The sequence below is a fragment of the Typopeltis vanoorti genome, chromosome 18 (genome assembly GCF_054136105.1).
Source record: "Typopeltis vanoorti isolate ZY-2024b chromosome 18, IOZ_Tvanoo_1.0, whole genome shotgun sequence".
NCBI lineage: Eukaryota > Metazoa > Arthropoda > Arachnida > Uropygi > Thelyphonidae > Typopeltis > Typopeltis vanoorti.
The window spans coordinates 60448975-60463000 of NC_143566.1; the positions used below are offsets into that span (position 1 = coordinate 60448975).

Below are 14026 nucleotides of genomic sequence, written 5' to 3' on the forward strand. Positions count from 1 at the left end.
TCAACCCTTAATAGGGAACTCATCCCACGTTGGACGGGACGAGAAATGGAGGGATATATTTCGATCGGCTAGTGTCTTCTGTTACCAAGAATAATAAAAAGAGTGTCTATACTTTTTTTTTTTTTCGTAATCATCCAGTGCAAGTACGTTGGAATACTGAAAACTTCGTTTTTAAGTATAATGGAACATAATTTTACTTATGTTCCATTACACTTAAAAACGAAAAGATTTTATAGGAACCAATATTTTTTAGCCCCTGTAAAAAGGGGCTAAAAAATCGAACACAACTTATCATCTTTCTGGCAAGCTGTTTCCAGTATCTTCATTACGCTACTATGCGTGTAAGAGATGCTATGAATCGACTGGCTTCAAAATTAAGCTAATTTCATCCTCAAGTTTCGCCAACATGTATTTCAGCTTATACAACAACAACAAATCTGAAAATACACGCAGTTTTTTTTCTCTTTCAAACCCAAAAGGCAGAGTACAGTTAACGCCATCTATTTATCTAACATGCATAATCGACTAAATAATGTAGCTACTCACACTTTATAGTATTAGATGTGTGTTTGAACACAAATTAGTTTTATCTAACGGTTTGAACCGTTATAGATAAAATCACGACCCACTTGAAACATTAAAAACACCTGAACAAGATTCTGCACAGTAAGCTGTAACAAATTTTTAGCCCACTTGACAAACACGCCACATAGAAATAGAGCAAAATTTCCGGACTAATTAAAGAATAAAAAAAATAAAAAATTACAAAAATATGATAAAAAAAATCCTTAGCCCGTCTACGATACTAATATACTATAGGTTTGTAACCTTTTGTGGGTGGGTGTTATATTACATTAAAAAAAAAAAGAAGTGATAGAGATGAACATATACGAAAGTCTTTGTCTTGAATCTTGAAAATATATAAAAAAAAATTAAATAAATGCCGTAAAACTGAGTCAAAAATTTGCTGACTAATTTATTTATTATTTATTAAGTTCTGTGATATACACCACATTTTTTTATTACTATTTATTATTTTATTATTTTGGTTAATAAAAAGAATAAAAACAAAAATAATAAATAATCACGTTGTAAAATTTTAATTGTGTGTGTTGCCTTAAGCTTTGAGGAAATAGGTATTTCCTCAAAGTTTAAGGCAACACACACACAATTAAAATTTTATAACGTTGATGCTTTGACCTAACTGTATATGTTTCTTAAGTGGCTGTTCTGCAGGAGGTAAAAATTTCATCTTTCGTTTCCCCGAAGGTAGGGGAGAAGTAATTCTCCGGTTCCCTCTGTAATTCCCTAAAAACAAGGAATCACTCTGATTTGGTGACAAGAGAGAGAGAGATTTCGTGGAACACAGGGGATGGGAGTAGATTTTTTTTCTTTTGAATTATGCAAATAAAAAATTTGGAATATATATTTAAAATGAAAAATTGCAGTAAATTATATTAATAAAATAAGAAATGGTAAAAACTTAATAAATATTTCTGCTTTCCATTCCCATGCTAATAGGCATTTATTTTCTATCTCTTCTAAAAACTGAAATGAAGAGTCGCTTATGGAGGGGGGGGGGGAAAGACATTACTTTTCGAAGTTGTAATGTAGAAAAGGTATCTGAAAAGCATGCATCTGACCCCTACATATATTCCTTGAACTTATATATATATATATATTCCTTGAACTGTATTAAGGTGTTACGGAATAATAATAATAATAATAATAATAATAATAATAATAATAATAATAATAATAATAACAACAAATTTTCAGCATTAAAAAATCTACTGACGTTTTTGTATTTCTTCGTCTATTGCCTTCAGAAGGCTACCGCTTTACAATTTCATTTCAAGTTATTTCCTCTCTCTCTCTCTCTCTCTCGTGTGTGTGTGTGTGTGTGTGTGTGTGTGTGGTGCGGTATAATGGCTGCGGCCTTCTTTTTAACGGGAATTTATCATGTATTGGGACCAGTAGCGCACTTAGGATTTAATCTTGGAGGGGGGCCGAGCTCTTAAGATTTAATCTTGGGGAGGGGGGGAGAGTTGAGTAGACGATTTGAGAATGCACACTACATTGCATACGACTTATGACTGAGCATCTGCAGTGATCGCCAATACATTATACCTGTGATCTCCTCTGGCTCGACTAGGACAAACGAAGTAGCGCTCGGTCCTCAAGAGCATTACTTCGTTCGCCTTACGTTCACAGTGGCCGGGATTTCCGAGAGCTATAGGGTATTCCAACTTTATGTGGCCGCTAATTCATAAGTAGTATAGAAATAGAAGACACAACATAAATTTTAAAAAATTAATTTTAATTAGGAAATGATTTTTTGGAAAATTTTCTAGTGTTTTTTTTTCCTTTTTCTTAGGGGGCCCCTCCCTGGGTGCGCCACTGATTGGAACAAGTGTGATATAGAAAGAAAACGCCCAAAAATCAGCAAAAAATTCTGCATTCATTTATGGATGACCTGCTATACATTTGAAGTATTTTTGACTCGCGAATTCTGCATTCCGCTCCCCCAAGAAACAAATTTTCCTTTGATCTTTCGAAACCTTCTTTCTTCGCTATATTGAGAGCTTTCGTAGACTAGTCATAGCGTTCAGTCGTCTGCATGGTCTGGTTAGGTGGTGCGGTAGTTCTGTCACTTCTGTTGACCAATCATAAAGAGAGAGAAAGAGAGATTTACTTACCAAAACTTACAAGTTAACAGAAGTCTGTTTCCTTCAATCATTAATAAGGCTTCTGGGGTTTCTTTTCGTGTAGTGTCATTGCCATACTTCTTCATACACTTCTCATAATCTTCAGCAGTCCTATTAGCTACAGGAGGATGCATTATGCCTCTAGTTCAAAAATATATATTTTAAATTTTCTGATTTAATCAAAATTGGCAATATATTCAATATGGTAATATATATATAACTGTATTTTTATTCATTTTAATTATTTATTTTATTTAAAAAAATAAAATAAATAATTAAATACAATTTAACTATTTATTTAAAAGTAAAGAAAAATTATAATTTAATATAAAAAGATAACAAAAACCCACCCGCATATAGGTACTAATAGGTGCAATCTTTCGTATGTGAGGGGATGGAAAACATGGGTGAGAGTAGGATTAAAAACGATGATAATTATAATATAAGTATGTATGTACGTATTCATTCTTTACTAGCAGGAAAAATTGAAAAACAAAGAGATATGAAAAGAAAACTAATATATAATAATAATAATAATAATAATATTTTCTTATATATAATAAGAAAACAACAAATTAAGATGACACACAGTTTGTTAAGCATCAATTTATTTTACACGTATGTAAATATAAATAAATATATATGATAATTTTTAATTTAAATTAATGTCAGCATTTCTGAAGTGTTATTTCTCTTCATTTATAAATTCCCCTTCTTAGATTTCATCATCGCTAACGTTATTTCTTCAAATGACGCCTTTCGAATGCTACTTTTAAAAATTTTTGCTGTTTATTTCTTTTCTTTTTTTTTTTTTTTTTTTTCCTTTTGATATTTTCCTTTACATTCATGATATCGTTTTATGCTTTTTTTCTCTTGTTTTCTGAGATAATACGTTTCGTTAAACTCACTGTGTAATTTTATTTTACTGTATTTTGATACTTTGAGAAATATGAAATGTTATTGTGCTTGAAAGAAAATACTTGGTTGTCAAATATAGTCGACGTGTTCAGAATTATTCTGAAGCAAGCAGACGAACTAATCGACAAAAACAAGCAGAACCATGTAAGATGAAAAAAATAATAATAATAAATAAAAATAAAAAAATTAAATTACTGGACGACCGTCATTAACGTATTTGGAAATATGGCTGGTTAGTTAATTGTTCTTAATTTTCGTTTATGAAATTTGCATATTTTTTTTCCTTAACGTTCTAATCGCTAACTGAAGCAAACGGGCTTTAAGTTGTACATAGTTATGCTCGATTCGGATGATCCTGCTTAAACTATTGTAGATCACATTGGAACCGCCTTCTGATTTTAAATCGCTGTTTGTGAAAACTACTCCCCAAAAATGACTCCACGGAATATATTAGTGACAGGAGTGTCTTATGTTCAAAATAATTATAAATTTAAGATCTGAGAACAAATTTCAATTTCGTTTTCCAGCAGTTCAATGTTTCTGTTAAAATACAGTTAAACTAGCAACAAAACACCGTTTTACAGTATTGCGATGCTACATGTATCGAGAACTGTCGACATACATTCAGCACTTAATCAAATCAAGAGGAAAGTTTGCTTGATCACATCAGATTTGAATTTTTTTGCAATCAACTTGTTCTCTTACCACAAACTTGAATATGATTCCAATTAGTTAAGGGGATTATAAATCCCGTATTATTTTACAGCCGGAGATCGAAATCTAAGAGTTTCATGCCGAAGAACTATCGGCGAGTCCAAGCGTAAGTCATCACTTGTGTAGTACAACACCATGGCAACTTGTGTCAAAGGTGAAGCAAGCTCCGTCACTATCCTTAATATTTTCTCATAATGTAAAACGCAGCTCCTAGGAGATGTATTGCTGTTTTACATTATGAGGAGAGGTCACTACCCAGACCGGTTTCGACCTTTATTGAACCGGTCTGGGTAATAACCTCTCCTCATAATATAATGTAAAACAGTAATACATCTCCTAGGAGCTGCGTTTTACATTATAAGATGAATTTAAAATTTAGTATTCAAACTGCTAAGTCCCACATCGGATAAAAAAAAAAATCAAAATAAACCGATTCGTTATAGATGCTTGGATCATCAGTAGTAAATATTTTCGCTGCCAGTTACAGGTTTAGCGGTAAAGGCTGGTTTTGTAGAGCCGACATAATGTGTCCAGGCGATAGGGATTCCATATTGAGAATGTGCATGTCTTTACCTCTGTCATATTTTTATAATCTTTGAAAGAAAAAATATACTAGTTGCTTTATTCAGATTTATACACGAACAGATACTCAACTCATATTGGATAGTTGCATAATTTTCCCATATGACATCCCATACCTTCTCGACTATTTTTTGCTTGTTTGGAATTATTTTGCATACTTCTCTTCACACTACTAGATACACATAACGTAGGAAGACCATCTAACTTAATGGCATTTACGTCCAAGCCGGTATTGCAGTTCAGTATAAATAAAAGCCCACATATCATATAGAATAAGATTGGTTTCGCTTCAATGGTGAAACTGTTATTGCCTGAAATGCAGACCCATAAGGTAGCAAAAAAAAAAAAAAAAAAGTATTGTTATACTCTGAAGAAAATGCCTTCGGTATCAGAGTTGACTCTCATTTGATTTAATTGCTAACTTTTCTCTTAATGTTAGATAATGCGCATGCTCTCTCGAATGTATGTGTGTATAGTCATGTGACCTTCGAACAACTTGACAGCAAATAAGACTGCGAATAATTACTGCATTATAATTCAACTCCTTAAAAATTCGAAACCAATAATTTTTTATTATTATTATTAATAATAATAATAATAATAATAATAATAATAATTATTATTATTATTATTATTATTCGTGACACCTCCAAGGAGTCCGAAGACTCATCGCGGGAGGACACCTACAACTGTCTCAACCACTACACCGAACCTTCACTACGAATCATCTCCATCAACGCCATCTACCGCCCACCTCCACCACTACCACAACTAGTATTTTTTGTCTGTAAATTGCGTGTGTTCTTATTATAATAATAATAAGAAGAAGAAGACGAACAATACAGTTTACCAGTTCTACACCTTCTGTGAGACTGACATGCAGCACGATGCCGCCTTGTCAAAGAGGTGTGAGCACAAAGTCACGTGACCAAGCACAGGGTGACTGCGAAATTGCTACCAGTTGCGATTCTTAAAATTAACTTTTTAAAATTTAAAATAATAATAATAATAATAATAATAATAATAATAATAATAATAATAATAATAATAATAATAATGTTCTATTGTATTAATGTTAAAACTATTAATTAAAAAATAAAAAAATAAAAATTATTACGACAATTTTAATCATATATACGAAACTTTTCATTTTTTTTAAATAATAGTTTTAATATTAAAATAAAAATACTAAAATAAAAAATATTAAAAATTTAGCATTAAAATCATAATTTTATTCGAAATCGCCAGGAAAGTAAAAGATCAGTTACCTTCCTCGTGACATGACCATGATTATTTTAAATTATTGCATGGGCAAATAAAGTATACCTTCTTAAAGAAATAATATATTTATTGTATAAAAAAGGACGGCTGATTGAAGTCATAGCTTGCTGTATGATAATATTCACTTACACACACAGAAAGTTGCGGGTATCATTCTTGTTATGGTCTCAAATGACTAAAAACTACATGTCAAAGAATTTAAAAGCAGATTTTTGTTGTGTGTGCGTGTGTATATAATGATTACCGACATACAAAATGGGGCTGCTGTATTTTACTTTTGCTATTCTCTTATCAGCTCTAAGTAAATGTTTTGTAATTTTGTGAATGTAGGCAATATTTGGCCATAATCTGAACTAAATCTTGCAAACAGTATGCATACGTGAGCAATACCTGGAAATAATCTGACCTAGTCCGGCTGCTTCAGCTTTAGCTAATATCAAAAGAAAGATATAGGACAAAAACCACTTCATTTTATTTTCCGTTTTCATACAAATAGTTGCAATATGCTTGGCCACATAATTAACTAATCATTTCCAAACAGTTAAATCAATATTCAATCAATAAACCTCGAAAATTCATTGTTTAGCTTTTTTTTATTATTATTATTCAATAATGTAATTTTTGCTTTCATAGAAAATTATTTATTTTTAGACATAACAATGATATAAAAATCTAAACAGAATACAGGTATCCCTCGTTATACGCGATCTCACTTTACGCGTTTTCGCTATAACGCGATTTTAAAAAGTTAATTTTAAAAATCACAACCGGTAGCAATTTCGCAGTCACCCTGTGCTTGGTCAAGTGAGACTTTGTGCTCGCACCTCTTTGACAAGGCGGCATCGTGCTGCTGCATGTCAGTCTCACAGAAGGTGTAGAACTGGTAAACTGTATCATTGGAGTCTTCTGCAACGCAAACATTATGGTAATTGTGATCAAAATACTTCCAAGACCAAAAAAACAGAGAAAAGCTATAACACTGGAGGAAAAATTAGAAGTTATAAAGAGGTATGAACGTAATGAGCGCACAGTCGAACAGTCAGAGCTACAGGAATTTCAAAATCAACTTTAAGAACAATAAGAAATCAAGCAGAGAAAATAAAAGAAAGTTGTAAAAGTGCGACGAGAATGTTGACAACTAAGATAACATAAATAAAGGCACCAATTATGGAGAAATTGGAAAGGATGTTGGCCCAATGGATTGAATATGAAAATCAACGTGCTGTTCCGTTATCCACCTTGATTATCCAAGCTAAAGCGAACAGTTTATTTGATGATTTGAATGCTATAGATCCTGATCCTAAAGTGCAATCTTTTGCTGCAAGCGCTGGGTGGTTTGAACGTTTCAAAGTGCGACATGGATTCCATAATCTCAAGCTGACTGGCGAGGCTGCGGGAGCTGATGTTGTTGCTTCTGAGAACTTTCCAGCAAAATTCCTAAGTGTAATCAGGAACATGGTTATTTGCCTCAGCAAGTGTTCAATCTCGACCAAACGACGAAATTTGTGTATTTTATTTATAAGTTTAAATAATTCATTCATTAAAATTTCTTTTGCTCACAAGTGTAAAGTTTTGGTATTTTTTTTTTAATATCCTTCTGAAGAAACCCCTATCCCTATCTCAACCATGCTAAATTCAACTAGCTTTACGCGATTTCGTGTTACGCGATTATTTCATAGAACCAATTAATCGTGTAAAGTGAGGGACACCTCTATTAAGAAATGAAGCATCATTAATTTTTAATTTAAATAATCTAAATAATTGAATAAATAAATATAAGAATTTTAAAATTTTCTTAATGTTAGGTATACAATCTTGTTTTCTTTTCCATATTTAATAATAGACATGAGAAGGTCGCATTATTAATTGCTATGAAGATGTCTATTATGAAGAGAAGAAAACTAGTTAATTAGGAAGCAAAAATAATCATGAAAGATCATTGGTTCGAAGTTCATTCGAACTTCATCCATAATCCCCCTCTTTTAAACATATGACAACTCATGCACCTCACTCAATATCCATTCACAGTCCAGTTTCTGACATAGCGCTATATCTCTCTTTGGAGAAGTAAACACGTGCCCTCCCTCTCCTACACAGCTGTAACAAGCTCCCAGTGAGCCTATTGAATGTGTTAGATATGTTCCTCTTTAGATCTCCTACCACTTTAATTAATAGTCTGTTAGATCTGAAATGGCGTTTCATCCATAGCGCTAGACCGCCTGAAGAAACACAGTTGCATTATGTTTAGTTGCCCAGTAGGAACTTTTCTGAACCTTTCTTCGATCATTTCCTAAGTTAGTTGATCTCTGGTACGGAAAAGTAGGCTTTTTTTTCTCTCTCAGAAACGCTTTCTTTTTTATTCCATTGTTTAAAAAAATCGACTGTAGAATTCCTACTATTTTAGACAATAACATACACTGTTAGGAAGAGGGCTAACCAGAGGGCTGTAGCTGTCTGCCTACTCTCTTTTCCAGATGCCAAATGAAATCACTGATAGCTCTGGGGCAGTTAGGAGTAGAGAGTAGCTGCCAGCCAGTCTTCTGAAAGGCTGTTAGAACGAAATGGACTGAGTAAATAGCGTTAGTGGAATTATTAGTGGAATTACTTAATTTATTTTATTACTTTCATATGTCCACTAAGTTCTTTTCGTCTTCTTCCACCCTGGGGTTCTGTAATATACGAGTTATAGTACAGTAACCCATAATAATTACAACAATGTTTGGCACTGTTGTTCCATTAAATCAATTTCCTCCAGCTATATTTCCGAATAAATACCGGATGCTTATTCGGAAATATAGCTGGAGAAAATTGATTTTATAAATTGCTATGAATATGTCATAAATACTGAAATCATCTATTTTTATTAAATATTATTCTAAATGATGCGTGAAAATAATAATAAAAAAAAGAACGCATAGATAAATAATACCATTGGTCTCTCAGAAACCTAAATCCGACGCTCCCCGCATAGCATCCTTGAATTACCAATGTTATTTCACAATTTTTAAACCCTCTAACCTTTGTCGAAAACTATCACGCCATTAATCTTCTTAAACATCTCATAACAAATAAGAATTCTTTTTTCAAATCACAAGTTCCATCTTCTTTCAAGAGTTAGGTTATAAGACTGTTCAAGGCATTTAAAAGATATACCCTCATTTTGTTCCTAAGCTTTTTTTCTTACATCTTGTGTTTTATCTAATTTTAATACTGTTTTATCATTTATTGCATTTATTTTAATTTATTTGTTATTTCATATTCAACTTCCTAAACTAATATTGTTGCTATTACCCTGGCGTCATAAAAATTTTAAACGTGCTTCCTATTTTATTTTGACTTTTATAAAATCTCTTATAGTACAAAAAATGATCTGAAAACAATGTATACAGTGATTTTTATGTACATCATTATCAATATCAAATGTTATATCATACCCTAAATAATGAAAATGCATTTGGTTTTCAATTACAGTTTTAGATCATATGGGATATTTAGCACCAAATGCTATGGCTTTTATTTTTTCTTTAAAGCCATTCTTAAATTATATGAGATTTATATGGATTATTTTTATTTTATTTAATAACTAAAATCAATAATATTGTTATTAATACTACTTAATGTTAATAATACTAATAAAAATAGTAAAATATTACCATATATCTCTAAACTATATGATAATATCATGGATAAGATCTTGTAAGTTGAGTATATAACTAATCCTCTTTCTCTCTCTCTCTCACACACACACACACACACACACACACACACACACACACACACACACACACACACACACACACACACACACACACACACACACACACACACACACACACACACACACACACAAATTTGTGAAATGACAGAGATAGCAGCAGTAGCTTGAACTACTAAACCGCCAGAATTTATTGCTCTGTAGGCTACAGAGCAATAAATTGTATGAGTATATATGCAAATTGGACTTTGTTGGCCGCTTGAAATGTGCTACCGGATTCTGTGGATTCGAATCCAATCGTAGGCATAGATGTTTTTGCTGGAAAGAAGAATTACAAGGTATTGAAGAAGGTCGATATAACGAGAAAAAAAAAACTGTTTCTAAACAAGATTTACTTTCTTCCATTCTTTAAATAATAGATTTTTTTTAAGACAAAATGGGAAGGGAAGGCATATAAAGTACTAAATACTGAACAGTAAAATAGCCCCTGAAGCTAAGTGTCTTGGCTGCACACCCATTGGGTCCGAGACACCTAACAAGTGCGGAAGTAGGATGTCTCCTAGTGGCGGGACTTGGATAACCTTGTGTGGCTAAGTTGCCTTTTTCTTCTTCTTCCCCAGATTCCATCAGGAACATCGGGGGTCTGTAAATGCTTTCCATCGGTTCCTTATCCTTGCTATTAGTCTTAGTTCAGCAAAACTCTTCTTTTTACATTCTATTAAAATCGATCCCCTCCATGTATTTTTAGGACGGCCGCGCTTACTCTTTCCTTGTGGATTCCATTCCAGGGTTGCGTGACAGATTTCTTCATGATCTTTCCTAAGTGTATGTGCATGCTAAGTTGCCTACTACGCGTTTTTCTTCCTTCTGGGATTAGCAGCCCAAGTAGGGTTTGTTGTATTGCAATGAGTTCAACAAAGCAGAATGAGGACCCTCTCTCGCTTAGAGAGAGATTATGGAATTCTATTCCTATGATTGATGATCCTCTTTACTTGGATGGCAATGTCTTTGTCACCCTTCCCAGCAATGCCTGCAAAGCAACTCCCACCATCTCCATCAGGAGGCCAGTCATTAGATCAATATTGTAAGATTTGGACTCTCTCTCGGTCTGATTTAAAGATACTCTGTTTGCGTGCCTTACAAGGTAACTGCTGCATGAAGAGCTTACCAGAGAATAACTTTTCGAATCTCCAGGTCTGGACTTGGATTGTTGGGACCTAGGCCTCTTGTCCTACATGTGAGATCACAGTATGTAGCACTGATTTTAGTGCAAAGTTAGAAAAATAAAAACGATTATTTTTTCTGTAGATTGATACCAGCACTTTCCCGCATGAGACTGACTAACGCACCTTCTGTTGAAAAGTCCTTATCCGGTTATCTCAAATGAAGGTGAGTTATCCATATAAAGGTAATTAGTGTTCTAGACAAGATTGTAATCCAGGTCTTTCCAAACAAAGGATTTTGTCTATATCAGCTGAGCTACGGAGCTCTGTACATGATATGGTCGAACATGATCCATTGACTAATCCACTGCAAATGAAATAGCTCAAATTAAAGTTCCGAGAATATTATATATTTTCAATTTGTATTCATAGCATATATATATACACACACACACACACACACACACACACACACACACTATGGCAATGTCTTTGTCACCCTTCCCAGCAATGCCTGCAAAGCAACTCCCACCATCTCCATGAGGAGGCCAGTCATTAGATCAATATTGTAAGATTTGGACTCTCTCTCGGGCTGATTTAAACATACTCTGTTTGCGTGCCTTACAAGGCAACTGCTGCATGAAGGGCTTACCAGAGAATAACTTTTCGAATTATATTTTCGAACATATATATACGAACATGTATATATATATATATATACAGTCTGTCGAATTTCATAACCGCAAGACTATGCTCGTCGACTGGAGCACTGTCAGGAACCACCAGTTGCATATCAGCATGCATTTTACTCACACGGAGGAAGCAGTCTTTACTAGGAGTAGCGTCAGTAAAATTCGGAGCTGACATTCAAGTACACTGGTGAGGGTTGCTTGTTGACTTATACCAGTTTACTTGAATACTGGCTGGGAGTTAACAAGCAGTTCTCAGTAAGGTCCTGAGATATATTTTTAGGCTAACTATTTACGGATATGGTGTAGTATTCTCAGAAGTCAACTTATTTGGCCATTTGTAGTGGAAGAATATCTGATTCTCTATTTCTTGAGATGAGCTACCAGATGAAAGAGAAATATGGCTGCAATATGAGGATGCCACTTCCGTCGAAGGGTTATAGACTTCCAGCAGAGCCATTTTCTCAACTGCAGTTTGAATAACATCACCCGATTCTCTCTGTTGATTATTAAGTATTGGGAGAACATGAAACTTCAAAAATAAATATATAGATATACATATGTATATGTACCACTATTGATATGAAAAACAAACGTACCTTCGAGAAAGGTACATGCATAAAGTTCCAAAGATGAATATGCATATAATTTTGAATGGTAACTTTAATACATCGTTGTGGTAGGAGAAAAAAAATAACTTAAGATAAAATTACTTAATTTCATTTTCGAATCTAAATTGTCCAAAACTCGGTTTGGATTCCGTTCCCGACACATTTTTATTAAACATTTTTAAATTTAAATTAGAAATATGTCCTTAAATGTATCACATCGAGTAATGTGGCACACCTAGTGAATGTATATGTACATAAAATAAATCGTCCCACGCATTAACTTTTTCTAAGTAGCCCATTTTTTACTTCTCACTATCGCCGAAGTTTAAGTACCTTCCAAAGGCATGCTAAAAGGCAATGTTTGCTAACCCTAAATCGTATTTATTTGTAAGTACCACGCCCGTGCGCTTGTTCTGCTGTCGATTTCGTTGAGTTTCTAGAATCTAACCTATAGTTTGTAGAATGTAACATACAGTACTTATAGGTTTGATTAAGCAATCCTAACGAATGAACACTGTCAATTAATCCACTGCTAATCTGGAGCAGTTATAATAAATAGTAGGAATCAACCATGCTGAATCCCATACTGAAATGTTTATAAAATCGTTTAAAGAATTACACCAGTGTTTCCCAAACTGTGGTCCGCGAACCCCCGGGGGTTCGCGAGTAATTCAAAGGGGGGGAGGGTCCGCGGGAATAGTTTATTTTCATTAAACTTTGTCTTATCATGTTGCTCACACCTGGCCTAATTGATATGTTCATATTCTTCCATCTCCATTTATAACAGCATTGCATTGTCATAAATGACACATTTAGTGTTGTAAAATTGTAATTGATTACTTCATCTTTATGATATGTAAAATATAAAAAATTTCCATTTTGGATTTTATGAAGGCAGCGGTGAATTAACATTCGCTACAGGCGATCCGCGACATCAAAAAGGTTGAGAAACACTGAATTACACCATAAAAAAAAAAAAAAACTTCTTTCTTGAAATAGACCTAAATAAACAGTAGATATTTCGTCTATCTATCTATCCTTTTTTTTTTTTTTTAAATTAACCTAGCTTACTATTTATTCATTAAAATTATAATAGTCAGAATCCATAATTAAGAGAAATTGTGGATTCTGACGTGTGATTCTGATATCTCGCGTAAATTTAATCAATTAACAGCATATTTAAAACAGAAACTTCTGCAAGATATAAATGAAGTTTATGCGAAATTAAGAACTCTAAGAATTACACGTTGTTATGGCAGTTTCATATTTGATCAATGTTAGAAAATAATAAAATTGCATTTGATAACATTTTCAGTCAGTAATATCCGTCAGCTAACTACACGCAATTTCCAAATATTTTCCTCCTCAGTGATGAATATTTGTAACTCGTATTCCATTAATTTTAATGCATATCTGTTAAATAGACGAAGTTAACGATTCTTGGCCCAGTGCCAATTTGTGTCTTGCTGAAATAAATCTCATAACAGTTATAGCTGTTACTGATTTAATCTACAACCAGGCGATTGTTTTTTTTAAAAAAAGAAAGACTTATTATTGCGTAATTCATACTTTGAATAAGAATCGTATTTAATAAGAGTCTACAGATAAAAAGAAGATTGAACAGTGAACTTTGTAATTTTAAAAA

At 33.2% G+C, this 14026-nt stretch overlaps 1 protein-coding gene across 1 annotated transcript in view; it reads right to left on the bottom strand.

The window, feature by feature from the left end:
* Positions 1-2842, bottom strand: part of LOC150096711 (Ig-like V-type domain-containing protein FAM187A) — a 28002-nt gene extending 25160 nt beyond the window's left edge. Inside the window, exon 1 of the mRNA XM_090408694.1 lies at positions 2700-2842. Within this exon, the coding sequence (XP_090264820.1) occupies positions 2700-2842 (143 nt within the window). The remainder of the gene's footprint in view (positions 1-2699) is intronic.
* Between the last annotated feature and the right edge of the window lie 11184 nt (positions 2843-14026).